General features: G+C 33.0%; 1 protein-coding gene across 1 annotated transcript in view; it reads right to left on the reverse strand.

Annotated features, from left to right (window-relative positions):
- The window catches only part of Pcdh15 (protocadherin related 15), a 514,067-nt gene that overhangs the window by 336,938 nt on the left and 150,635 nt on the right, over positions 1–26,494 (reverse strand). The window contains exons 3-4 of the mRNA XM_090346943.1: positions 23,011–23,025; positions 22,423–22,488 (exon numbers count right to left, since the gene is read on the reverse strand). Of these exons, the coding sequence (XP_090203069.1) occupies positions 22,423–22,488; positions 23,011–23,025 (81 nt within the window). The remainder of the gene's footprint in view (positions 1–22,422; positions 22,489–23,010; positions 23,026–26,494) is intronic.

Raw genomic sequence — 26,494 nt, forward strand, 5'->3', positions numbered from 1 at the left:
AATGGATGAGTCATTAAAATAAGAGCAACTGTCATTTTAAAATTAATTTATTCTTTTTGTTTTAGTTTTTGTGTGGTACTTAATCTTGAGCCAGTACATGGACAATGAAATTTTTCAGCTCATAAGTGACTTGCTGCCATCTGGGCCATATCTCTGCTTCTGAACTTTTGCTGGTTATTTTGAGGTATGGCTCAGATATTACCTACTGAGTTGTGTTTCAGAACACTCAAAGACTTCATATGCTTCCTGGGGAAAAGTTATGATCAGTACTAATTAGGGAATTCTAATGTCAAAGACATGGATGTGTCAGTGACTTCCGTAGCATTGTGGGTTGTATTGATGCAGATTGAGTTCAAGAGAAATTTCTGCAAGAAGTTAGTAACTAAGCACAGATTTAGGGCATGAGCAGCTAGATAAAAACAGACAGGTTTTCATGCAGGGGGCACACAGTTAGAGGCATGAGAGGAAAGCAAATGCCCAATGGAAAAATATACCCCATACACAAATAAGAGAAATACCTGTACAGTTTACAAGAATTGATTTTTTAAATTATTTACTATGCAACTATCTTGCACTATTTTTAAGGGAGGCAATGTGCAACAAGAAATGTACTCATTACTTATGTAACTGTAACCCCTCTGGCATCACCCTTACAGTAAATATAAATTATTTTTTTAAAAAAAGAATGAAGAAATATGTTGCTAATAAAATATGGGTAAAAATACCTCATTCTATACCATAATTGTGTAGCAGAGCTATGATATTAGGAAAAGGTTGACCTGGGGAATAAACAAAGGTAAACCTTAGGTTTTTTTTTCTGTTATAGAGAATTTGTATATAACAATGGTTATTGTTTTATATGGGCGTAAGAGGCAGAAAATAGCAAGAAGAGAAAGCATTGATTTTGAACAATTGCTGCCTGTCACCTGGCCCCACGTCTTCCATTGGAGCTATAGGAGAGGCTAAGAACAGAAAGACTATGGTTGGCTGTCAGCCCAAGCACCTTGGAAGGCAAAAATAGGGAGGACTTCAATTCCATGCCAGGCCTGACAGAAAAGTCTTTCAGACTCTGTCTCTACAGGGACCATCTGAATGCACTAATGGGCATCTGTGATCCCAGTAAAGGTGGGAATCCCACAAGTAACCTCTGAAAAACGGGCCTGGAGTTGGGGCTAGACAGTGACAGTATTGTGCCAGCTTAGCAAGTCTGATACCAGGAGTTAAAGAAACACAATTTAAACTAAAATAATGCCACCAAAACCATTGTCATTCATTTCAGGGATGAGTTATATCCAAGAAGAAGAAGGAGAGGAGTGGGAGGAAAGGAAGGTGGTGGAGGATGGCAGGAAAAGAATAATAGGGATAGTAGCAGAGGAGGTGTGTTTGATCAGGAGAAATTGTATGCATGCATGGATATGTACTAATGAAAATTTCCATGAAAAACTAATATATATTAACAAAAATGCTTTTTAAAAGGTACATTCTGTTTAAAATTTAGAAAGGTCAAGTTATCTGATGGTGCAAAGTGAAGATTTCTTATTAAGGAGGAACCATATTATGTAACATATCACCAACCAAGCATGTCTAAAAATATAATGGTTGCTAAGTGCTGATAGCCCAGGTCCTTAATCCTAGCTAGTCAGGAGGCTGAGATCTAATGATTGAAGTTAGCCCGGGAGGAAAGTTCATGAGACTCTAAAACACCAGAAAATCAGAAGTAGCACTTTGTCACTAGTTGAAGAGCTAACGTTGAGCAAAGAGCTCAGGGACAGCACCCAGGCCCAGGTTCCAGTACTATGACCATCATTCACAACAATGAAAAGATTATGGTTGATAAGAGAAACATTTTAGAAATCTGTATAGGTCTGAGAAACATTAAACAATTATTTCAGAGAAGTATAATAATTTCAGTACAATCATCTCTATCATTTTATTTCTCTGTGTCTTTATTTCTGTTATCTCCCTTTGTTTCGGGACAGTCTTACTGGGATACAAATATTTTTTTTATATGAAATTTTACTTTTTTATTAAAAGGATTTTTTCATATATTTTTATTGTAATTAAAAGAAAGGTTACATTATATTTGCCAGACAGGAGGTGCATTAATTCACATACATTGATATCCTTTCTCATGTCTTGGTCCCCATTTCCCTCCCCCCTTCCCCCACCCCTCATCTTGTTTTTCCCCCTTCCCTAACCAATTTCAAATAACCAAATACAAATATATCCAATATGTCAGATAACAAAGTGAGATACTGTACAAAGATTTTTTCCTGTAAGTTTTAAAGTTTTACATCTGTTTTATTGTGACTACTTCAGTTCTCACTAAATTGCTTTGCAAAATAAGCGTTTTAATTATTTCCATGTACATCTAATAATAAAATACCATTAAATAAATTTCTGTTTATTAGAAGCATTTTGGATTCTCAGGATAATCTGGAAAATAATGAAATAATCTACTGAGAGCATATATTCAAGTACTTTGCTATTATTTTCTTGTAATCAAATAAATAAAAAAGTACATTTAGAAATTATGGCCACATAAAATATGACCATAAATATTTGGAGTTATTTTAGCATAGGAATTTTGAACTACATATAAATATAGGTATATATGTATGTGTTTAATTATCACAAATTTATTAGATTATCTTATATATTATATATTCAGTTATTTACTATCTATAACTATAAATGTAACATTGTTTTCATTAAAACATTAGTCAAAATAATTTGAAAGTTAGTAAGAAGCTAGATTAAACAACAAAAATATAGAAAGTTTGACAAAGAACTTGTTGTAGACTGAAGTTCATAAAAATGTAACATTACACTATGTTCACAGTAAGAATTTGGCAATAACGAAGATGATATTTGCATTATTTATAAATTGTGGGCAAAAGATATATACTAAAGTCATCATTTATAATGATATCTTGATTTTTCAAGAACTTGAAATTTTAGGAATAAATGTTGAATTAAGGAGGAGATGAAGCTTATAAATTTAGAAGAAAAATAATCTGAATAAAATAGATATTGAGTCATTTGTCCAAGCCCATTCAGGTGGCAACTTCAGGGTCCAAATAAGAACTGGAGCTGATTATGTCAAACCATATCCTAGCACTACTAGGTGAGTGTTTTAAAGTCTTCAATATAAAGTATTTCGTTTAGTTGTTCATGTGATGTGTAAGCTTTCCATAATCACAAAATATACAAAATTTCCCCAAGAGCAGGGTGACTGCAGAGAACATTCTCTAGGTAGGCAACTGATGAACAGACTTTAAAGGCAGGTCATTACAAAGGCCATCCCATCTTTGGTATTCATAAGGAGATTCCATCTTGCCTTGTCAAAAATGATTATTACAAGTATATAAAGAAAATCAGATGCTGGTACAGATGCAGGGAAAGGAACACTAACATACTGCTGGGGAATGGCAAATGCGTATTCCCACTATAGAAGGCAGTTTGGAGATTCCTCAGGAAACCAAAAACATCTCTACAGCAATTCCAATCTTGGGCAGTTATCTAAATGATTACTAAACACAATAGAGTAAAGCTTTCCTTCTTCCCTCCCTTTTACACATTGTGTAAACAACACCTACTTCTTCACTTCTCAGCTTAAGTTCTCAAAGTTTTAATCTAAATATTCACCAAAACAATAGGAATTTCACTTCACACTGAAGCAACACAAAACCCATTTTAACATAAAGTAATTTCTACCCCATATCTTCTTTCCACTAGACCATGTCTTTCCATTGAAGAATTAAGCTAACAAGCTATTTTAAAACAAATTAAGAACTGAATTTGCATTGGAGGCATAATTTTCCTTTTGCTACTATATATTCTGCAGACATATTCTAGCAGTTTCATTATTTATATGTGTTGTATAAAAATGTTGCTCAAATGGCTTATTACAAAATGAAATGATAACATATTGTGCTGCTTGGGATCACAGTCAAGTCTAGAGGCAAAATAGAAATAACAGATGCAATAGAGATGCAGAGTTATCATTTGAGTCATATTGGAATACAGTCTCTCCAAATAATCACAATATGTTCTACCTGAGAAAATAGAAACCAAAAGGGGAGAATGGGGAGGGGGAGGAGAGAGTGCGGGTGGAAGATAGGGAACCAGCAGAGCTACTTTGCAAGCAACATAAATAAAAAGACTAAAATATTTCAATTTTGGTTCAGTATTAATTTTGTTTTTAAAAACTACATTAATTGGTTTCATTATTAAAGTTTCAGTCAAAGGAAATTTTCCTCTGTATTACTAGGGCTTTCTAAAATGTATTTCTGAATCATGAGACTTTTAACATTCACTTTTAATTTAGAGATTTCACTAATTTGCATAAACCTAATTAATTTCTATCCAAAAGCCATTCATTCAGAGGAGTCCCCAATTGGTGTTACACATTTTGGGGAAGGGGTTGAAATATAAATGTGTATGCATAAGATCTTCAATAAACAAGTCAATGCATTACAGGTAAGATTTTACTTTATGTGTGAAACATGAAATGTAGTCTAGAAGAAATTCTTTCTATGCTAATAGCTTTCATTTGACATGAAAACAGTCTCAGTTACCTTACTATAATTGAATTTATTTCTTCTTTTGGACAAAGACAAAAGAAAAAAAGTTACAAGCATGGCTAAATCTTAAAATATATTGTCACCATTATCTAACAGCTGTACATATAAATGATGTCATATACTATTTCTTTCCTTAATTTTGCTTTCTCAGTCCTCAAAGCTGGATTTCTGTCTTGAGTGACATATAGAGTGAAATATAAACTAGGTCACTATTAAGATTAAATACAGGGAATGAAGGGATAACTCAGTTGTAGAGTACACATGAAGTACATGTGAAGTCTTGCATTAAATACATTAGAAAAATCCCTCCTATTTAATGCAAGCTAGTTAACAGAACAATGTTCACGTAAAAAGTGGCACAAATAAGTCATCAGAAAACTACGAGACAATATTTCAATAATTATCAATAAAAGTAAAGTTTTGGTACAAAGTGGGGAAAATAAAACTAGACAGGATGATAAAACTTAACAAAATTTAACAAAGTTCTAGAGTTTCTCAAAATGGAAAATGAGAGAGGCTTAAGGGGAGGCTCTAGGGATGTTGGTAAAATGGTGAATTCATTTACTAAGAAGACAAACAGAAAGTCAACCAGACCTAGAGAAACAGAGGTTGTTGGGTTTTCTTGATTGGTGGTAGATATATTTTATCTATAAATCTGTAAGTAAACTCATGTAATAGGTTATAAATGAATTAACTGCAATATAACAGAGTTTATAGAAAGCTCCAATAGTTTAATATTTAAGAATGAATAGATGAATTCTAAAAAAAAAAAAAACAACACTGGGAAATTGGGTCAAAGTGAGGTGTGAATGTTGGAGGTGGTGAAATTAATCAGCATGCATTGTGATCCTCTCCTAAGAATCTCCTCTTTTGGTCTCACCTCACCCTATGAATGTTTAGGGTCCCGCATAATTTATTGTCTCCAAGTATAGCTTTGTGTCTATGCAATCATCTAAAATAATGTTTATCAAAATAAACTCCAAGAAGTGGAAATGGTTTTTTTTAATTATTTGGTTTTTGAGGTTTTTGTTTATTGTTCAATTGTTTTAGTTGTTTGGCTCTGTTTTTTTTTTTTAAATCTCTATACCTTTTGTCTTATATGTAAGTTTATCTGCTTTAGGTAAAAGCGTAAGAGGGAGCATGAAATTAGTGAGATAGAGGGTGAACTATTGAAGCAGTTATATTCACTTGACACTATATTGAAAATCAATTATATGACTTGTGGGGGAGGGAGGTCAGAGAGAAAAATTGGGAAAAAGAAGTAAAGATGGGCTCTGATTTACATAACTGTAACTCCTCTTTCTATCACCTTCATAATAATTATAAAACAATTAAAGATGCATTGGTTCATAAACTGCTTTGTTTCATGGCACCTGCTTTTCACAACTACTAAAAATTATAAAATGCATTTTATTTTTTCATATATTTTATTGTAATTAATATAGGGGTGTTACAGTTATATTTGCCAGATAGAAGGTGCATTATTTCAAACACATTGATACCCCTTCTCATGTTTTTGTCCCCATTTCTCTCCTCCCAACCCTCCCCTCATGTTGGTTTCCCCAGTTCCCTTTCCTATTTCAAATAAACATATATACAATATACCAAATAACAAGGTAAGATACTGTAAAATATGAGAATAATCAAGGAACAGCAAAAGAGATGAGAAATAACATAGAACCTTAAGAACAAAAATCACACATATAGATCCTGTTTTCATATCCTGGAGTTCCTTTCATTTAGCCTCATCCTAATAAAATGCATTTTAAGACTATTTTGTATATATGCTTATTTGGTTATTTGAAATCAGATAGGGAATGGGGGGAAAATGAGGGGCAGGGGTGGAGGGAGGGAAATGGGGACCAAGACATGAGAAAGGGTGTCAATGTTTGTGAAGTAATGCACCTTCTATCTGGTGAATATAATGTAACTGTTCTATTTTTACAATAAAAATATATGAAAAAGAGGAAAAAAGGAAAAGAAAGATTAAATTTTATATTAAATGAATGAACCAAGTCTTCATTTGTGACACTTAAGTTTTTGTTTTGTTGTCAGTATTGTAGTAGTATATGTCAATCAAATAGAAAGAAATAATTAGATACCTAGTTGGAACTTAAATGACAAGGGCATGAAACTGAATGGAGGTCTGACAGCTCAACAATGGTCAAGAGGTTTCTATTTGGATGGTTGGCATATCAATGCAAGGGAGATATAACCTTATCTAAATAAAGATGATGATTAAAGAGGCCAACCTCCCAAAATTCTCTTCAAAATATACAAAGACTGAATGGAGTATTTTCCTAAGACAATCAGATAAACTTGCCAATGACGTTGTTACCAGAGCATAAATCATATGGATACATGCTGAAATCTAATCGGGAAATTTAGCTCTATGGATTATTGAATTATTGAAAATGATTGCAAAACTTCCTAAAGTCAAAATACTATCTTCAATACCAAACTAAAATTGGAAAACAAGTAGGAAGCCATGCAAGCATATCCTGTGAATAGTTATTGTGTTATAGAAAGTATAAAACCGTATTCAAGAGTTAGAAACTAAGGTACAAATTAAATTATGATTGCTCTGAAAATTAGCATAATTTCCTATAAAAAAGATGCCCTCTTAAGCAGCATAGATAAGCAAAATATGTTTATTCATATGCACCCCACTGGTGCCCCTGCAGAAAAACACATCTAACGTTTACAGTGACTTGGAAACTTGTAATAAGAATATAACCACCCACTAGGAAAAAAGTCAACATTACAAGGTTCTAATAACCAGAAGTGAGCTTCTACTTCAGTTCAGGAGAAGAAAGCACAATTCAGTTTTTTATTGTTTCCTGTCTATATAACAAATATAATTTGAAACAAATGTATAATTACTTGCTGAAAGTAAAATACAAACACACAGTAGAACATTTCAACGAGTAAAGAAAAATTAATAAGGATGTCCAAAGTACATTTTCATTGGATATGTGTCATTGAATGAATAAATAATTAATAAATGAAATGTGTGACAAAATTTTAAATACACATTCATCAAACTCTATCTATATCAAAATTAGAGAATGCAACTTATCATATTTCAGCTAAAGATAGATTAACATTATGAATTTCCAAGGTTCCTTCTAGAAGCCTTATTTAAAGGAATGATAGAAATCTAAGTTAATCACAGTAAAAGAATTTGAAAAGGGATTATTAGAGGTTGGGAGATGTGAACAAAGTTTAAAATACCAGAATAATTAAGGGTTTTATGTTGCTTCTATAGAGTAAATATAAAACAGATGAATATTCTTCTGCAAAACTGATTCTTGCATTATAATAAGAATGATGAGAATGCAAAGATTGCATCCATGTTCACCCATGACTCAAAATCTGTTGAATGCTGAGGCACCAAGAATAGTGTTTATATTACCATTGCTGTGTTTGTTCTAAGATTCTTATTTGTTGTTTGTTTGTCTTCTGAAGAAATAACACATGAAACTTTACTAGCATGCTCTTATTTGGTATGAGGCTTACAATCTCTAAATTTCCTAAGCAATAATATTCTAACCTTACCACACTGAGTGTTTTTAAAGTACTCTATCTGATATCAGAGATATTTTGAATTTGATAACAATAAAAATTTGCTAAATACTTACATGTTCTTAATATTTGGTTGATAATTCCAAGTGTTTTGAAATAAACATGCTGAGTGAGGAGATCACAAAAAAGAACACTGAGAAATAATAGTCCATTATTTGAAAGAAAGAATAACAAAGTGAAAAGAAATGGATATCACAGAAAACAAGTTTATGTGCAGCTCCATATCTCTGAAAAGCAAGGCATCAGGTGTATAGCATGACACATGATGTCAGAAGTAAATCCACAAAATGATTAACTGTAATGCTTGTGATGAGATTTGGGTACTCAGTTCTACTTTCCTAATTTATACTTTACTGATGTTCAGATTCACCCACGCCTATATATGGACACTGATAGATTTGACCAATATATGGTGGTGAAAAAACATTCTAAAGATAGTTCTGGGGGCAGTTAACAATAAGATTCATGGTAGACAATCAAGGTTATGAAAGCAGGTAGTTGATAAAAGACATCAATATTCAAATTTTCTAATGAGAATATAAATAACAAATATATTATTAATGAGAATATAATAACAAATAATTCTGTTTCTTCTAGCCATAGATGTAATATTTAAATAATTGTGATCTCTAAGATGTATGCAGCAAGAACATAGAGGCATGAGCAAGAGCAATTATAGAATTTTTTCTACCCACAGGGTTGCCTAGAGTCAAAGGAATCCAGACAAAAGACATGGGTAGATTTGAGGTGGTTATGGACAAAGAGAACACTACTGGTCTGGGTCTTAAGCAAAATGTCAGCTTTGTATGTGATGAGAACTAAATAATATTGAATCTTTTTTTGTCAGTCGTGGGGCTTGAACTCTGGGCCTGGGAGGTGTCCCTGAACTCTTCAGCTCAAGGCTACTGCTCTACCCCTGGAGCCAGAATCTCACTTCCCATTTTAACTAGAGTGAAGAGTCTCATGGTCATCAGTGCCCAGGCTGGGTTTGAACCATGATCCTCAGATCTCGGCCTTCTAAGTAGCTAGGATTGCAGGTATGAGTCACCACACCCTGCCCTAAATAGTGAATCTTAACTGAGGTCTTCTATTCCCAGGAATATATGGACTTGGTTATTTGGAGAACATTCCATTAAGCCATATCAGCTCCTTCTACCTTTCATCCTTTTTGTTCTTAGATTTCAAAATAGGTGGATATATCTGAAAAGCACACAGCCCCAAGCTTTTACTATTGTTTGCATGAAGAAATATAGCTTTAAGTGCATTATAAAATTCTAGATGATATTCCAGTTGATAATCTTACTATGTCATGCTGAAGTAGAAGAAGGAATTGTTCCACAAGTAAATTTCAAGTCTTTATCAGGAAAAGATGAGATAATATCATGATGCCAGCAAACAAATAGAAATATAAACAAACAACAACAAAGGCATGAATGCTGCATTTGCATCTCTCCATGTTGTTTTGTGTTTTTTTTAATTGTAAATGTGATGTATAGAGGGGTCACAGCTACATAAGTCAGGTAATAAATACATTTCTATATTTCTGTTTGAACAATGTCACCTCCTCCCTTGTTTTTTTTTCCCAGTTTCAATTTCTTTTCTTCTTGCTCAATTTTTCTCCTAGCAGATACCTTTCTATTTCTAAATCTATAGGGAAGGGAATCACAAGCATTTTAGTTTCAGTTACAGGATAGATATTTTAAAATTATTTCCCAGTTAAATCTCCCCTCTGATTTGTCAGTTCATATTACAAGTTGGTTTTGACAAGTTTAATGATATGGTTAATAAACAGAAAAGCTAGCATCTCAGTCTGAGTGTTACCTGTGTATAAAAGATATTTCTGACAAAGCACATTAAGGTATAGATGATTTCATCTCTTGTATAACATTTGATACTTTTTATATCCTCAAAATCATCAGAACTTGGCTTTTACTACTTGAAGGAAAAAAATATAGCAACCAAAATTGCATTTTGGCTATTGCAAGGGAGCCAACAAGCAACATGCCACCCTTCTGAACTGAGCCGAAAGCCAGTGATTATTTTTATAGCACTAGTCCAACTACCTATCTCTATCATTTGAACACAGCATAATAAGTGGCATTTTCACAAATTGGCTGCTTGACAGTATGTGCATGGGGTACCAGAGTTTTCTTTTTTTAAGCATGAAGCTAGAAGATTGCGTTTACTTCTCACACTCTCAAGGGACTCACTCAAACACCTAATAGTGCTTTTCAACCTTTAATGGAATTCCCCAGTTACAGCATTTTCACTTGCCTGGCTAGCAGCTCCCACTGCATCCTCTACAAACATATTTCTTTCGTTTTTTTCCTTTAATACTTTCCACATGAATTAGAGAAATCTTCAAAGGAAAGCTAAAATGCTCCAAATGGGTAGTGTACAAGTGCCAGCAGCCTGGAAGCAGAAGAATGAATGGTAGCTATAAATCAGGTATAAGGACTAAGTGAATCCACATAAGAGGTATGAGAGTATACCAATCCCGTTTCTCAAAGGAGAGGCAGAAAAGATTCTTTTTTAATATCAGATAAACTCAAAATCAATAAAATGAACAACAGATGCATAATGGAAAGCATGTAGCAATGCAGCAACTTTGAAAAAAAGTTTAAAAAGTTATATCTTTACTATTACATTAAATAATTTCTAAGAAAACCCAGTCAATAGTGCTAACTGCATCTATAACAAATATGTCCACAAAAATCAGGGACTGTGTAGTAGTTATTGGTGGCTACTACAAGAGTATTTTATTCTAGTTATAAAGATGATGTATATAAATACTAAATTTTCTGCCAAATATTTAAGATCTAAAGTTATGCCAAGCAAAGTTCAGCAAACTAAGACACCAGAGAACGGGTCCTCAAAGGGTTTAGGGTAGGGTCAAAGGGAAAGGGTTATACTAATGAAGAGAAGACAGGGCAAATATAACTAAGAAACCAATGTATATCCTACAAGTGTAATAAGAGTGAGTGAAAGGGTGAGTAAGATAGGGATGGGAGAGAATGAAGCAAAGGGTAAAATTGATCAACATATACTCATAAACTACCTTGTTAAATGATAACTCCTTTGTACAACTACTTATAGATAAAAAATAAAAGATGAGGGGCCAGGAGTTTAGGTTAGTGGTAAAGTGTTTACCTAGCATGCACAAAGACTAGGGTTCTATTCCTTGGTACCACAATCATAGAAAAGTCAGAAGTGGTGCTATGGCTCAAGCGGTACAGCTCTAGCCTTCAGGAAAAAGCCCACTGGCAGTGCTTCACAGTCTGAGTTCAGCCACCAGGACTGGCAAAAAAATAAACAAATAAAAGGTGAAAAGTAGAAAAAAAGTGAGAATAAGTTTTTCTCTGTGAGGAGACCTAACTCAAGTCTTAATCACATTATTGTGAAATCAGGCATTCATATTACATACCACAACCAAAACACATTTCTTTTTGTTTCTTTACAAGTTTTGCCAGTCTATTCATCTATTTGAGAAAATAAGAGTAAATTGGTTCCTGCCAATAATGTTCATGATGTGTCAGAATTTTTGAGTAATGGCAGGTTGCTTCTAAGTTTCCATATGCCAAAAGCTTCCATTTTCTCAGGGACTTAACAAACCAGAAGAACCCATTAACTAAACACAGATCCCCAGAAGGGACTTTAAAATATGTCCTGACAAACAAGGCAACTGCTTTTCTCAAAAGAAAATCAAAACTGTATACTAACAATGAAAGGTAGAGCCAGTGTTATCCAGTGGTCAGCGCAAAAGCAATTAACATAACATATTGCTTGCTATATTTCCTAATTCTTTCTCTGTGGCTTAAAATATCAAAACAGTAAACATTTTTTGAACTTTTTCTGAAAGTAGGTATTAGCCACCTGCAAAATTTCAACTGTGACATATTCAGGGGCAGAACTAAACAGATGGAAGAACAGATTGAGTTTGGTTTTATTTCAAACAGACAATGAGTTTTAGCCATTTCTTCTTCCAAAATTAAGTTACTCTTCAGCTTCACATTAGTATTTGTGTATGTGTGTGTGTACATTGTTGATGAACTATGACAACATTGGAAATTAAATGAAAAACACCAGACAAAAAGGTAGATGATAACCTTCATAAATTTGACTCCTAAAGAGAATGAGAAATTTAGGAGAATGAGAAATAGGTCAAAGTTAGGATCAGCTGGAATCTGGACAGCCAAACCCTTCTTTTGAAATATAAACATGGGTAATCTTTTAATGATCCCCTTCATTAGTGATTCTTAGTAATCCCATGAGAAAACATTTTTTTTTCATCAGAAAAGTCAGTAAACTGCTTCCTTCAATAACATGATGTGAATTGGATTAAGTAATTTATACATATAATCCTTAAGAAGAAACAAAATTATCACGCCTGAAGATTATATAGCAAAGCCCTGTACCACTGGTTCACCTATAATTCTAGATACTCAGGAGGCTGAGACTTGAGGATCATAATTCAAAGCCAGCCCAGGAACTAAGCCCATGAAACTCTTATCTCCGATTAACCACTAGAAAATCAGAAGTGGCACTGTGGGTCACATAGTAGAATGAAAGCCTTGAGCTGAAGAGCTCAAGGACAGTGCCCACGTCCAGAGTTCTAGTCCTATGACTTAAAAAAGAAAAAAAGAAAAAGATTGTATTCCAGATCTTCTACCATGTCTCATACTCTTCTTTTTAATTACAGATGAACATTGTAAGATGCAAAGGCTGAAGGAAACTTAACTAGCAATATCACAGAGCTGGTACCACTGTTATAATTTATTTTGTAAGAACTTTGTATTCTTATAACTGAACTATTAACCATCTTTATCCTAAACTAGTTTATGTTTATAATGTTTCCTGAGAAAATCCAGGCCTCAAAAGAAATTTCCTTTTTCTACTATTAACCCATGTCAGCACTTTGTCACTTCTGACTTTACTTAGTTCTCTCAATAAAGAAACAAATTAACTATGAATGAACCCTTAGGAGGCTTTGAGATCTTGTAGTTAGGGTTCTCTTGGCAATATACTTATGCGACATGAATAAAATGTAAAAGGAAGGAATGTCTCAATGGTCCTCAACCCAGGAATCAATTCCTGAAGAATTCATTTTTGAAACCTAGAATTATGTTAAACATAACTTCTTGCTAGCAGAGTTCCTGCTGCAATAACTCTATAGATCTCAGCTACTCTCGCTCCTTCCCTGTCTCTGACTTCCACGTATACTATTCATAGCATCTTTTGCTTGAAGTCTGATCTTGAAATACCATGAATTGCAACTCTTTCTGTTCTAATACAAGAGTTTTGAGAATCAGTCTAAGACCACCAATAGGAATTTTTCTTTTAATGTAATTTCCACATTTCTATTAAAGACTAGAGATGGTTTTATGTTTATTAGCTCATCTAGGAAATGCAAATACATTCAGATGTGGATAATGGATGAGAGACATTAGAATAAAATAGTAGCATGACTTTTGTCTTTGTAGTGATATTAATTTGGGAAGAAATCCAAACACTGTAATCATATCTAAATAATTTCTTCATCTGTATAATGAATTATGTCACATTTATTATTAGATCATTGTAATGACTAAATTAAATAATATGAAATCTTCATAGAACCTGACATACAAGCAATAAGTAATATGTGTTTTTAATCATTTACTTTCTCTATACACTGAAGATAAACATTCAGGTGAAAGTGATATTGTTTCATTGCATAGAGACACTTTACAGAAAACTTCTATAAACATAAATGTGTAAATCTCTTGCCTTTAGTATCTTTAGTATATATTTAAACCTTGGTATCACATTTGATTTTTTTCTCTCATTAACCACTTAATCTTCCATCCATTCAATTATCCACCAAGTTCTAAGTCTAAACATTTCTGGAATTGCTGAGGTTTGAATTTAGACTCCTACGCTACTCTGATACTTGATTTCTTGCTGACCCTTAGTTTTCTTAACTCATTATTTTTTAATTTAACATCACATTCTTATATGTGTTTTGTTTGAATTTTATATTAGCTTGTTGATTTTTATAATATAGTAATTTTGTCCTATATACTTCTCCAATTATAATCTTTCAATCAGAGTGCTTTAAGCATCCTTTTAGTGGAGAGAAGGTTGGATTCAATGCCTTAACATTGCTTTTGCGTTTTTTTTGTTGTTGTTGCTGTTGTTCGCTTTTTCCCTCAAAACTAAAATTACACCATGACATTTACTATTATAAGTATGCTTGCAAATTCATCATCAATAAACACATCATTCTGAGGAAAATTACTTAAGATAAACTGATTTATTTGGACTGAGGACATTGTTTATCAATTAAGTATGTTTTTAACATGTGAGATGTCCTAATTCTATCTTCAATACTTCATTAAAGAAATAGGTCCAAGAAATTATTACCTCCTCATGTTTCTAGTTTCAGGTACTTGAAACACAGAGAGTATGAGGATTGAGATTTGAGGCCTACCCAGCAGAAAGTGAAACCAAATCCCAGCTAAAAAGTTGGGTATGGTGGGTTGCAAGACTAATCTCAGATACTTGGGCAGTGTAAGTAGGTAGATCTCAGTCCAAGACTTGCTTGGTCTGTAGACTTGATTTAATCCAATATTGCTTTTAAGTATAAGATTTAAGTGAATAATACACATACCATGAATAAGAATGACAAATTCTTATTACCATTTAAACCAATACCAAACATTCCTGCAATATTAAATAGGATGTATTTATAAATCAGAAGCCCAAAAGAGAATAGCTACAGACTTCTAAATCAAAGCAGATGTATGACTTAAGTGGCTGAGCATCTGCCTAGTAAGTGTGAGTCCGTGAACTCAAACCACAAGGCAGATGGCAGAGTAATGCAAATATTCCCACTTTTCTACCATTGTTTCACTTAACAACAACAAAAATATCTATGTATAAGTTATACATATTTCTAAGATTATAAATTCTCTGATTCATAATCAGGGAAGTATATCAAGTTAGCAGCTTAATATCATGGAAATATACTAATTACAAATAATTTCAAATTGTTGATTTCCAGACTTCTCATAACAGACATGAATTTTAGGTGTTTTTTTATTAAAGAAAGCCCAAAAGACCACATGCCTAATGAAGGAAAGAATAAAACCATACAAATAAAAAGGATATATTTTGTTAGTTACATTAGAATTTTGAAACAAGATAAAATCAAACAAGTGATGGTTTTCCTCTTGAGATTCATAGCAGCAAATTACATACTATCAGTTGCTTTGGATCTATTCCTTTTGAAACTCCATTTAGAACAAGTCAAAATTCAAGAGGTTTATCTTTGTGATTGTTGTTCTTAATGGAGTATGAGATGTTATTTCTTTTACTTTTTTTTCTCTTGTGGTTTATTCCATGTTGTTACTGTATTTGACTTTGGTACCTAGTATATTATATATATATATATATACATTTATTTGTTTATTTGAAACAGGGACTGGAAAGAAAAATATGAGTGGGATGGGGTAGAAAGAAGGGAAGTAAAAGTAAAACATGGAAAGGAGTTACGAAGTTCAAGAAGTAATGTACTCACAGCCCCTCTATACATCACCCCAACAAAAAAAAAGATTCAAAGTGTCAAAATAGTGCTTATTTAATGAAAAATTTAAACATTCATGTGAATAATTGTTACTCATTATACAGTGGAAATTCTAATAGAAGTACTGATGGATCATCAGTAATATGAAAATAAAAAAATACTGACTAAAACTGTGTGTTATGTAGCTTATAGACCTCAAATTTTTTTAAAACTGTTTCAAGGACTTAGGACAGAATTCCATTTAAATTAATTGCTTCAAACTCACTTAGAATCTTTGTTGTCCCTAAGAACAAAAAGAACAATCATAGGCTCCAATCAACGTAATAAATAATAGTAAATGAACTCTGTAGGCATGGTTGATGGACTGGTGCTCCTTCATCAATATAGCATACACCTTAATTGTTCTAAAATATTAAGATAGTGTTAGGTACATTAAGCAACACCCTCTGTGATCATTCTATTGAACTAAATGAGTTTGCTAAATATTCTCTGAAATGTTACTCCATTAATATTGAAATTTTCTCTTCGTCCATGGTGCTTTGACGACAATATAATATCACAAAGCATTGCTGGTTAGTGATCCTACCACATAATCTGAATGCACTCAGTGCAAATATGTTGTTGAAAATGATGATGTTCACAGTGACTATGGGGGTAATGGCAGTCACTCTCCATCATGTGATACAACCAAGTCAAACCAGATGACTTAATACATTTTTGATATTTTCTTATTGTTGACTTTGGAGGAATAGATTTTTTCCTCAAAAGCTAAAGTGTTAATAGATTATAAACAAAGAAATATCCACACGTGGTTGTTTATTTGAAATTTGAACTGTATAAAAGTAGAATACTGAATAAAATATGGAAAGAATTCTGTTTTGTAAACTACAGGTTTCTAGATGAGAACAACATCAACTGATTTGTTGACAAATCAATAAAAAATCAAACCCGTTTGTGACTAATCTACATCTATTCAATCAATGTCTATTTTCTCTTCTTATTCAGACACATTTTCTCCAATAAACTTTACATCATATTCATTCTTGCAGCATCTGAATTTGTTTCTGTAGTATAAAAATTCTAGCTAAATGTATCTTAAAGGATCATTCTTAACTTTGTACAGCAGGCCTCTGTTCAAATACGATCTCTTCAAAGAAACAGTTTACAGAAAACAGATTGCCCCCTTATCTGTCCATTATAGTACACATCCCCTTTTCTACATGCCACTAGCCTTTGCCTACTTATTTGGAATTTCTTGTCCTTTGGCTCCCTGATACATTTAAAGTTCTACAATACAGCCAGACATAGTGAGGTGTCCAGGAATATCATTTACTAGAGTGTAAAGAGAGTAATATATAAATGATTAGGTAGTGAATGAAAAAAATGAATGAGTGATGGAAATAGTAGTTCTGCATTGGAATTTGTCAGAGGTTGCAACACGTAACAGGACAGAGAGAAATTGCAAGTGTATCTTCATTGTCCTTCACTTATGCTCTACTCAAGTATTCCCACACACTGATTTTAGAGATCCCATCAGTGCTTTTCTATACCTCATTAGCAAATAAAGAATGATAAAAGTACCAAGCAATGCTAAAGCCAAAAAAATCATTTTTCATGCTCTTAAGATAGAAAGATACTTGTTTCCAAAGCTTCTTATCTTCCGGTAAGAGAATTTATTTTAGCTTTTGAAAAATCATTTTATAGTTATATAAAAAGAAGGAAAATTTCATGATCATTACTTTAGCACCAGAGACTGAGAAATGAATAATTAACGGATTGCATAATGTTGAATATAGGAAGAAAAATATCTAGGGACCTGTAGTTCACCCCTCTTATTATAACTCAGCCAAAGTTTGAAGGCAGCTGATCATTAAAGAGAAGTTTTCTAAGACACTCTAATTCATAATCAAAATGGCAGACTAGCGGGGTGTGTGTAATATAAGATTTTAAAATGTTATCAAGAACACTAAAAGTTAATAAAAAACAAATACTTTCAATAGATTTTAGGGATAGGGCCTTTAATCTAAAACATAGCTGTATATCCAAACTGTGTTTAAGAAACCTATTTTGAAAATTTAGGATAGTCTGATGGTGCATAATCATCAAATTTAGGAACAGTTCCTCAATCTGTTTCATTACTGCAACATTTATGTGTATCTAATAGAAGAAATAATTCTAGTATTTGCTCCAACTCTACCACTAAAGTAAATTCATGATACATGGTGTTCTCCAGAGTTTTATTAAAGTAGCTGCAAATGGATAAGTATTTTAATATTCCTTAATCCACAAATATATTTACATTTAAAGGAATTACTTAGATTTCCAGTTTAGCACATTCAGCACTTACACTTCTGTTTTGAAAATTACTATAGGACGCATTTTAAGTTCACAAAAAATTTTCAGATTGTTTGTGAAATTACTATTTTCATCCAGTGGTGCTAAGAACCATTATAGTGTTGATTATTACTCTCTGTCCAAAGGTAAGTGTTGTGACCCAATTTAGGCATTCTGTATTAACAACGACAGCTCACAGTCCAATTGCTTGTGCGAAAAAATCTATAATTTCATAGCCAAAATTTGCTCATGCAAAATATAAGCAGTGTTAGGACTCTTTATGTTTAAATACATTTTTTGTAAAAGAAGAGACCCAGTGACAGAAAACTGTGAAATCTAATGTCTCAAGAGCATGTGTATGAGGAAGAAAAATTGAGTGACCTAAAAACCTTACAGAAAACCCCCAGGAGCTGTATTGTAAAAGCAGCAGGTGAACTTTGATATTCTCTGTACATTCAGGTTTTTGTTTCCAAATGAACTAATCAACCTAAGAAATTACAAAATATGAATATAAACATCATAACTGGTATAGTAAAAACGAAGAATAAATAATCTCCTTCAGTTTCTTCCTTTGTCGTAGGATGACCTATCAGGTAGCAGGGCTTCATCTATGAGCATGAATCTCTGCCACCTCTGTGCCCTGTCTTGTGTCTTTGTGCTTGGAATTATCCTGGAAACACTTCTGGCCTTCTCACTTATATAGATTTGATTTGTTTTGTTGAAAGAAAAAGTTAAGATTTAAATTTAAATGGCTTAACTTTAATAGGAATGCTTCCCCATAAAGAAGGAAGCTAGGAGAATCTGCTTTTCGATAGGGTTACTAATGAAATGAACTTTCCATTTATTGCACTGTCCATTCTTGGTCACTATGCAGGCATTCAAATAGAACAGTAGATTGAAGCATTACCTTAGTGCTCTCCATTTAAATATTCTGTTAGTGAAAAAAAATTATTATAATAGATTCATTGGAATTAAATATTCATGTGTAATATAATTTTGTTTTGTTTTATAGATCTCCAGACCAAGCTTTTATTTATTTATTTTATCGTATTTTCTGCCAGTCCTGGGCTTGAGCTCTGGTCCTGAGCACTGTCCTTGGACTTTCTCAAGGCTAGAGCTCTATACTTGAGACTCAGCACCACTTCCAGCTTTTTTTCTATGTATGTGGTACCACGGAATCAAACCCAGGTTTTTGTGCATACTACGCAAGCACTCTACCACCAGGCCAAACTCCTGGCCCCTATGCCAAGTTTTTAAAACTATAACTCTTTCAAGCAAAAAGTAACGATTTGAATCCCACATAGTATCACCCTGAATTATAACTGGGAATTATGTGAAAAAACTTCATATATATGAGAAACAAAGTTGAATAATTGAGATGGAACACTTAATAGAATTATTTAGTACTAGCAATTATTTAACAATTGGTGTCAAGAAAGGGATTCAATGACATACAATCTGACTGTGGAATCACTAGTCTGCTTCAATATGGATGTTCTGCTTTGTTTTAAGAAAATCCAAACACTTATAAAATGAGTACTCAATTTACTAGCAAAATGAATCATACACACATACATACATATATACACACACAAACACACATTTTCACTGGCAATTAAAAGAGGTAGGAAAGCAAAAATGATCATTTGAGAATAGGGCTAGAAATTACTATCTTATTGTCAACTTTAGAATGCTTTAAAAATGAATCAGAAAATCATTTTCATTGGGGTATTACTTTTAGGCTTTGAAGACAAGAATGCTTACAAACATTATAATATCTGGCAGAAGTTCATTTGATCACCACATTTTCAGAAATTTTATAGAGGAAAAATAGGTAAAACATTTGTTCTATACATCTTTATTTATATTTCTTGAAATGACATTAAGAAACTTTGGCAGCTTTCTGAGTAGTTGGCAGTTTCTACAAAATATGCCAAGCAAGGAGCACAACATTACATTCTGTCATGTCACATTTTTCTAAAACACACAAACACTGAGATTTTTCCACAGGCTCCTGTGCTGTATGATACAATGACATCTTTGTAAAGATCCCACACTTATAAGTAATATATCAAAATATTGTCATTGCTGTTGGCTGAATTGTATAGCTGCCAATATAAGATTTCTGTAGAATTGTATATTAAAATAGCTATTTAACTATTAAAGCCAAATGTTCTATTTCAGCTCAGATTACATTTTCAGTGAATTGATTGAAACTGAAAAGAGAAATTTCAGATAGTCCTTATACCAGTTTGTTGGCTTTTGCTTCCTGAGAGTAGATTCAAAATTTTATTTTAGAGGGCTGGGAGTTTGGCCTAGTGGTTAAAGTGCTTGCCTAGCATGCACGAAGACCCAGGTTCAATTCCTTGGTACCACATATATAGAAAAAGCCGGAAGTGGTGCTGAGGCTCAAGTGGTAGAGTTCTAGCCTTGGGAAAGTCCAAGGACAGTGCTCAGGCTCTGAGCTCAAGCCCAGGACTGGCAAGAAAAAAAAATTATTTTAGAAAATGCAGAGTTGAGCCAGGCACATGACTCACGCCTCTAATCCTAGCTACTCTAGAAGCTGAGATCTGAGGAATGTGTTTCAAAGCTACCCCAGTCACTAAAGTCTGTGAGACTCCAATTTAATACTAGAAAACTGGAAGTGGTGCTGTGGCTCAATGAGTAGGGTGAAAAGCTCAGGGACAATAGTTAGGCCCAGAATTCAATCTCCAGGACCAACAAAAACAAATACAAAGTTATTTTGACTAAAAAGTTTTTAGCCATGAACAAAGTATAAGTCTACATGAGAATCTTTTCCTATTAAAGTGTTGATATATATATATATATGTACATACATATATATGTATGTGTATATATATATACACATATCAGGTCCGTTTAGGGCTGTATCTAACACATAAATATGTTATATTGAAAACTTTATGTTTTCATCTATAATGGGATTGATTTTTTGCCAGCTCTGGGGCTTGAACTCGGGGCCTGAATACTGTCCTTGGGCTTTCTCAAGGACATAACTCTACCACTTGAGCCATAACACCACTTGCAGCTTATTCTATATATGTAGTACTGAGGAATCGAACCCAGGTCTTCGTACCTGCTAGGCAAGCACTCTACTACCAGGAAGTACAAACCCTCAGCTCCGGGACTGACTTTTAAACAGAATACTCACATTTACATGATTATTTTGTATTAAAATGTTTTAGTCTACCCACTTAAATATATTTAAATGGAAGCTATTCATGCCTATGGGTTTCAGAGCTGACTAAAAATAACATTTCAGAAAAGCCAAGTTTATACCAATTGTTAAATGACTAAAGGGAGTATCTATTATGTTACAAAATAATTCTATGACGACATGAACTGAAGAAAGCAGTAAAGTTTGCACTTATAGGAGAAAGGCTATTTTCTAAAAAATCTTTGATAAAAATCCTATTCTAATACATATGTGCATATATATGCACACACATGCAATATACACACACAAACACATATGAAAGAACCCACTTTCAAAAGAGAAGTAGGGGCTGGAGTTTGGCCTAATGGTACAGTGCTTGGCTAGCATGCACGAGGACCCAGGTTCAATTCCTCACTACCAAATACATAGAAAGTGGTGCTGTGGCTCAAGGGGTAGAGCTCTAGCCTTGAGAAAACCCAAGGACAGTGCTCAGGCCCAGAGTTCAAGCCACAGGAGTGGAAAAAAATAATAGAGAGAAAAAGGAGGAAACACACCAATCCAAGGAAAGCTCCATCATAGAGCTCCCTAATAAAATTAATCACAGAAGTAGAAAAGGAGACAAAAAAGAGAACAATTTTCCTGCCAGCAAATTAAAGAATTTATTCATACATTAAAGTTCAAAATTGTAAAGATCTCAAATCTAAGTGTTGTTCTATTCTTCCTTCCCAGAACATTTCCATTGTTTCCCTTTAATAATTTTCAATCACTAGTTCTTTTCAGTTTTGACACTTAAGCTTTACCTGATTCTAGATTATTTAAGGAAGCAATGTAAGACTTAACTCCTAATACACTTCTTTGGAGGAAGAGAATGTTTCAATGATAAAATTGCACACATCTGTCAACTTTAGCAATTAGCAAAATATCTCAGAATATATTGGGATGTGTATTTTGTCTGAACAATGATCAAGTAATTCTTCCTATATCAGAACAAAACATTAACTCACAGTAAACTCAAAGTAAAGCCTTCTCAATAAAACAGTAAAATCAGACTAGAACTATTTATAAATTGGGACTGAAGCACTCTTTTTAGCATTCCTATGACAAGCAAATCAAAGATTGAAGTATAAAGAAAGTCTCCTTAGGTAAGACATGGGTAAAATACAAAGCTCACTCACCATTCCGACTCTCTTCATCAATAGCAACAATGGTAGCTGGTGGTCCTCCCCTGGCTAGTTTGCAATCTAGAAGGTGGAAAGAATCGGAGGTAAGAATTAACTGCAGAGATACTCACCCTGAGTCCAGATACACTGAGATAGACATGATAGTTATTGAAAAAATTTATATCAGTTTAGCAAATAGTATTATTTTAATACTGTATTACTTTAAATGTATTTTCCACAAATTCTCTATACCACTTGCCATAACAAAATATAATAGCTTTATACAGTTAAAAAAAAGAAGACAAACAAACTCAAATTGTGCTGAAGAAACACCAGCAGAGAATAGTAGAGATGAGAAGTCCTTCAGGACAGAGATAATGGGATGGCAATTTAACCAACGAAGTAACATAAAGCAATGATTAATAAAGATAAATTGTAATTAAAGCTTCATAATAGAAACAAACATAATTGGACTTTAATTATGATAAAGGGTCTAATTAAAGTGAGTGAAGAGAATTTTAAGAATGTTCTGAAAAGAAGAAAACAAAAACAGACAAGCAATGCTCATTAGGTTGCTTGGCAGTTTTGTTTTTGTCATCTTACCCTCGTATTGCCAGTCTGGAGTCAAAAGCATAGAGTCATCAATGGAAGCAGATCAGAAAAATGAAAGAAAGAAAAAGGAAGAAAGAATAGATGCATATATTTAGCAAGGGATATAAAGATATATCAAAAGCATTATACACAAATAAACACAGCCTAACAACTAGCAGAAAAAATGATATATAAAATAATTCAATCAAATTTTGTAATTCTTGTATAATATTGGCATAATAACTTTATAATGTAAATGATAAGCATTTCAGAGACTTTTAAATCAGTAGAAAATAACATAAAAAAGGTATTTCTTAAAAATGATGATCATAAATTATTCATAAAGAAGCTATTACATTTACATTCACAAGGCCACAAGAAATACTGTCAATCAGAAGTGAAAAGCTATTTCAAATACAGCTGTTACTTTACTGAAAGTAACATGGCTAGAAAAAAAAGTTATCAAAATCTGTAATGATAATGGTACTTAAAAGATAATTTGATTTAAAATGTGCCTGAAAAAAAATATCAAAATATACTCTTCTGAGGCATGAAGCACTCTGAGAGGACATGCAAAGTGCAATTATAGGCCTGGGTCATGGATATATATAGAGAAAAATATCATACATAACAGCATGGAATATATGTATCTATATTTGACTATATATCTATATTGACATAAAAATATATAAAATATATGTATCCATATTTGGAAATGTTCAACTGAAACTTTTATATAACCATTTAAAGATAATATTTCCTTCAGTCACGTAATTTGTAATTTAAAGAAAGATTTCTTTCCTAGATTCATTATTGCAGGCAAACTTTCTTGGCAAATTTCACTCTATTTAGGATTCTCTATTTCACCTATTCTACTATATGTAACCTTTTAGACTTTACCTTTCTCCCCTATTATCTAAATATATACATATGTACATATATATACAATTCCTATGTACATTTAAAGTAATTCCTTCATTTAAATTAATCAGCATGGTAGCATATAGATTACTTATCCAAACTTCTTGGGAATACAAAAAAGCAACTTTGTTTTTCAAAATCTTAGTGAAAAATAGAACACAGAAAAACAAAGATACACATAGTCACATCACAGGAATAGTACAACACTGTATATATAAGTCAATTACTGAGTATATTTAATAATAACACGGGAGACTAAAAGAAGAAATATATAATATATGTGACAAGCATAAATAGGCATTAAGAAGCTAGTAACTGTGTGAAAAAGAGCAAAAAAAGAATTTTGGTCAATTCCCGAAACTTTCTACTCACACATACTTTCATTGTATTGCACAGAAATCTTAGTTTTCCAGATTGTTCTATTCATGTACACATATCTACTATCATTAAGACCATATCACAATTTTGTGGAGTACATAAAATGTATACATTTAAAAATCAATATTAGTAGAGATACAGGTAATAAATCAGTGGCCTTGTCCACAAGAAGGACAAAAATGTGAAAAGTAAAGGATGTTGAATAAACATATTGCATACATGTTTGAATTAGCCATAATCCCACCACATCATCTCATTGGTTGTTATATTGCCACTGTGCAAAATTGGTAAGCTTTTTTTCACCAGTTGTTTACTGATAATTTTAAGGATAAACCGCATAGAACTGTGTTAAATAGCACTCTTTTCTTCCCCAGCTTGCCTTCCCAAAGATTCTCATTGTCATTGTTCTTTTTCTTGAATCATATCAAACAAAATTTATACTTGTGAGAACATCTGCCTGAAGTCCACTTTACCTTCTTCTTCTAGCTTACTCTGTTCCTCCTTTAAAATTCTGCCAAGTAATCATTTCTAGTAGGAAATCTTTCATATTGAAATCTGCTTACTGTGCTCCTACAGGAATGGTGTATTTCTTTGGATTAGTAAACCAGCTCACCAAAAAAAAATCCCTAGGAAACACTGGGTCTAAAAGGATAATTCTTTGAATTTTGTTGTAAACAACAACAAACTTCTATTGAATGTTTTTCCTGGGAACTGCCCATAAATCTCTGCAGATCCTTCAGGAGCAGACAAAATCAGTCAGTTACACATGAACACCTTACCTATAGCTGATTACATCCTAAACTTTACTCTTCTAGAGGGCTCCAAATCCCCCAATAAGGTATTTCCATGTATAACAGGTACTTTGGGAGAACATGAAAATATTGTTTTTCATCTTTTAGACTCAAAGAAGAGAGTTTTGTCAGACACATAAAAATAATCTATTAATAACATTACTCAAAACAGCCAAAGTGTTTGTTTTGAAATAATGAATTCATGAAAGTATAATTAATTAGTTTTGAAATTCACAAAAGGAATTTTAATAATAACCATATCTAAAATTGTCTCACAAAGAAAGTAATTTTGGATGGAATAGCAAAAGATATATTATAAATGTAAAATACCTTAATTGAGATCAAAGTAAAGACTATAGAACATTTTGGGGGATTGTGATCCTCTTCTCTATCCATTATGAATAATCTGTCTGCTATAGGAAAGAGGTTAGCTGCTGACACCTGTACATTAGATATGGGTTTATGTAATCTATTTAATTTCACCCTTGACTGTTCTGGTTAATTCATAAATTCCTTGCTTTTCATGCCTAAAATTTCTTGCCTGTTTCCAATATCCAATTTGTTGCATGTGCAGGCTATGAATATCAATATTTGAATAAACAGAGTGTCTTATAGGTGAAGCTTTGTCATCAAGATAACAGCAAGACATATATTATTCAGTGATTTCATTAAGTGGATAAATTTTAAAACTCAGAAAGTAATGTAACTATCTTCTTAGGGTGGTTTCAAAAACACTGAGCCTAAAATATTCTTCTGCTCTTTCTGAAGACATACTAGAAGACAAAGACAAGATTCTGCAACTGGGAAGTGCACTCAGTCATTGATGGTCAAGTAGAGGATAGAGCCAGGAATTGCAATCCTATACTCAAGACCCCCTGTTATGATTGAATAATATAGACAATGTAGCTGGGTACAGTGGCTCATGCTTGTAAACCTAGCTACTCAGGAAGCTGAGATCTGAGAATCAAAGTTCAAAACCAGTGAGGGCACAAAAGGACCTGAGATTCTTATCTCCAATTAAAATCTAGAAAACAGGAAGTGGGGCTTAGTACAGGGTAGGGTGGTAGCCTTGAGATGGGGAGCTCATACTTTAGTTTCATGACAAACACATTTGGTAAGTCATCCTTATTTCTTTTCTTTGATCTTGGGGAAGATATTAGGGAATGAAGATAATAGGGAATGTGTTGGTGTTCTGCATAGTCAGGAAAGGTTGCACTTACTTACATTTTGGATTGTGTAGGGTATACTTTGTGATAATTAAATTGACTCTATCTATCTATCTATCTATCTATCTATCTATCTATCTATCTATCTATCTATAGATTCATCTATCTCTCTATATAATGACACTTCTAGTCAATATGGGCAGAAATTCAATATAATTTCTTAACTGTGAGCTAAGATAT

Source organism: Megascapheus bottae, chromosome 15 (assembly GCF_031878675.1).
Source record: "Megascapheus bottae isolate mThoBot1 chromosome 15, mThoBot2.hap1, whole genome shotgun sequence".
NCBI lineage: Eukaryota > Metazoa > Chordata > Mammalia > Rodentia > Geomyidae > Megascapheus > Megascapheus bottae.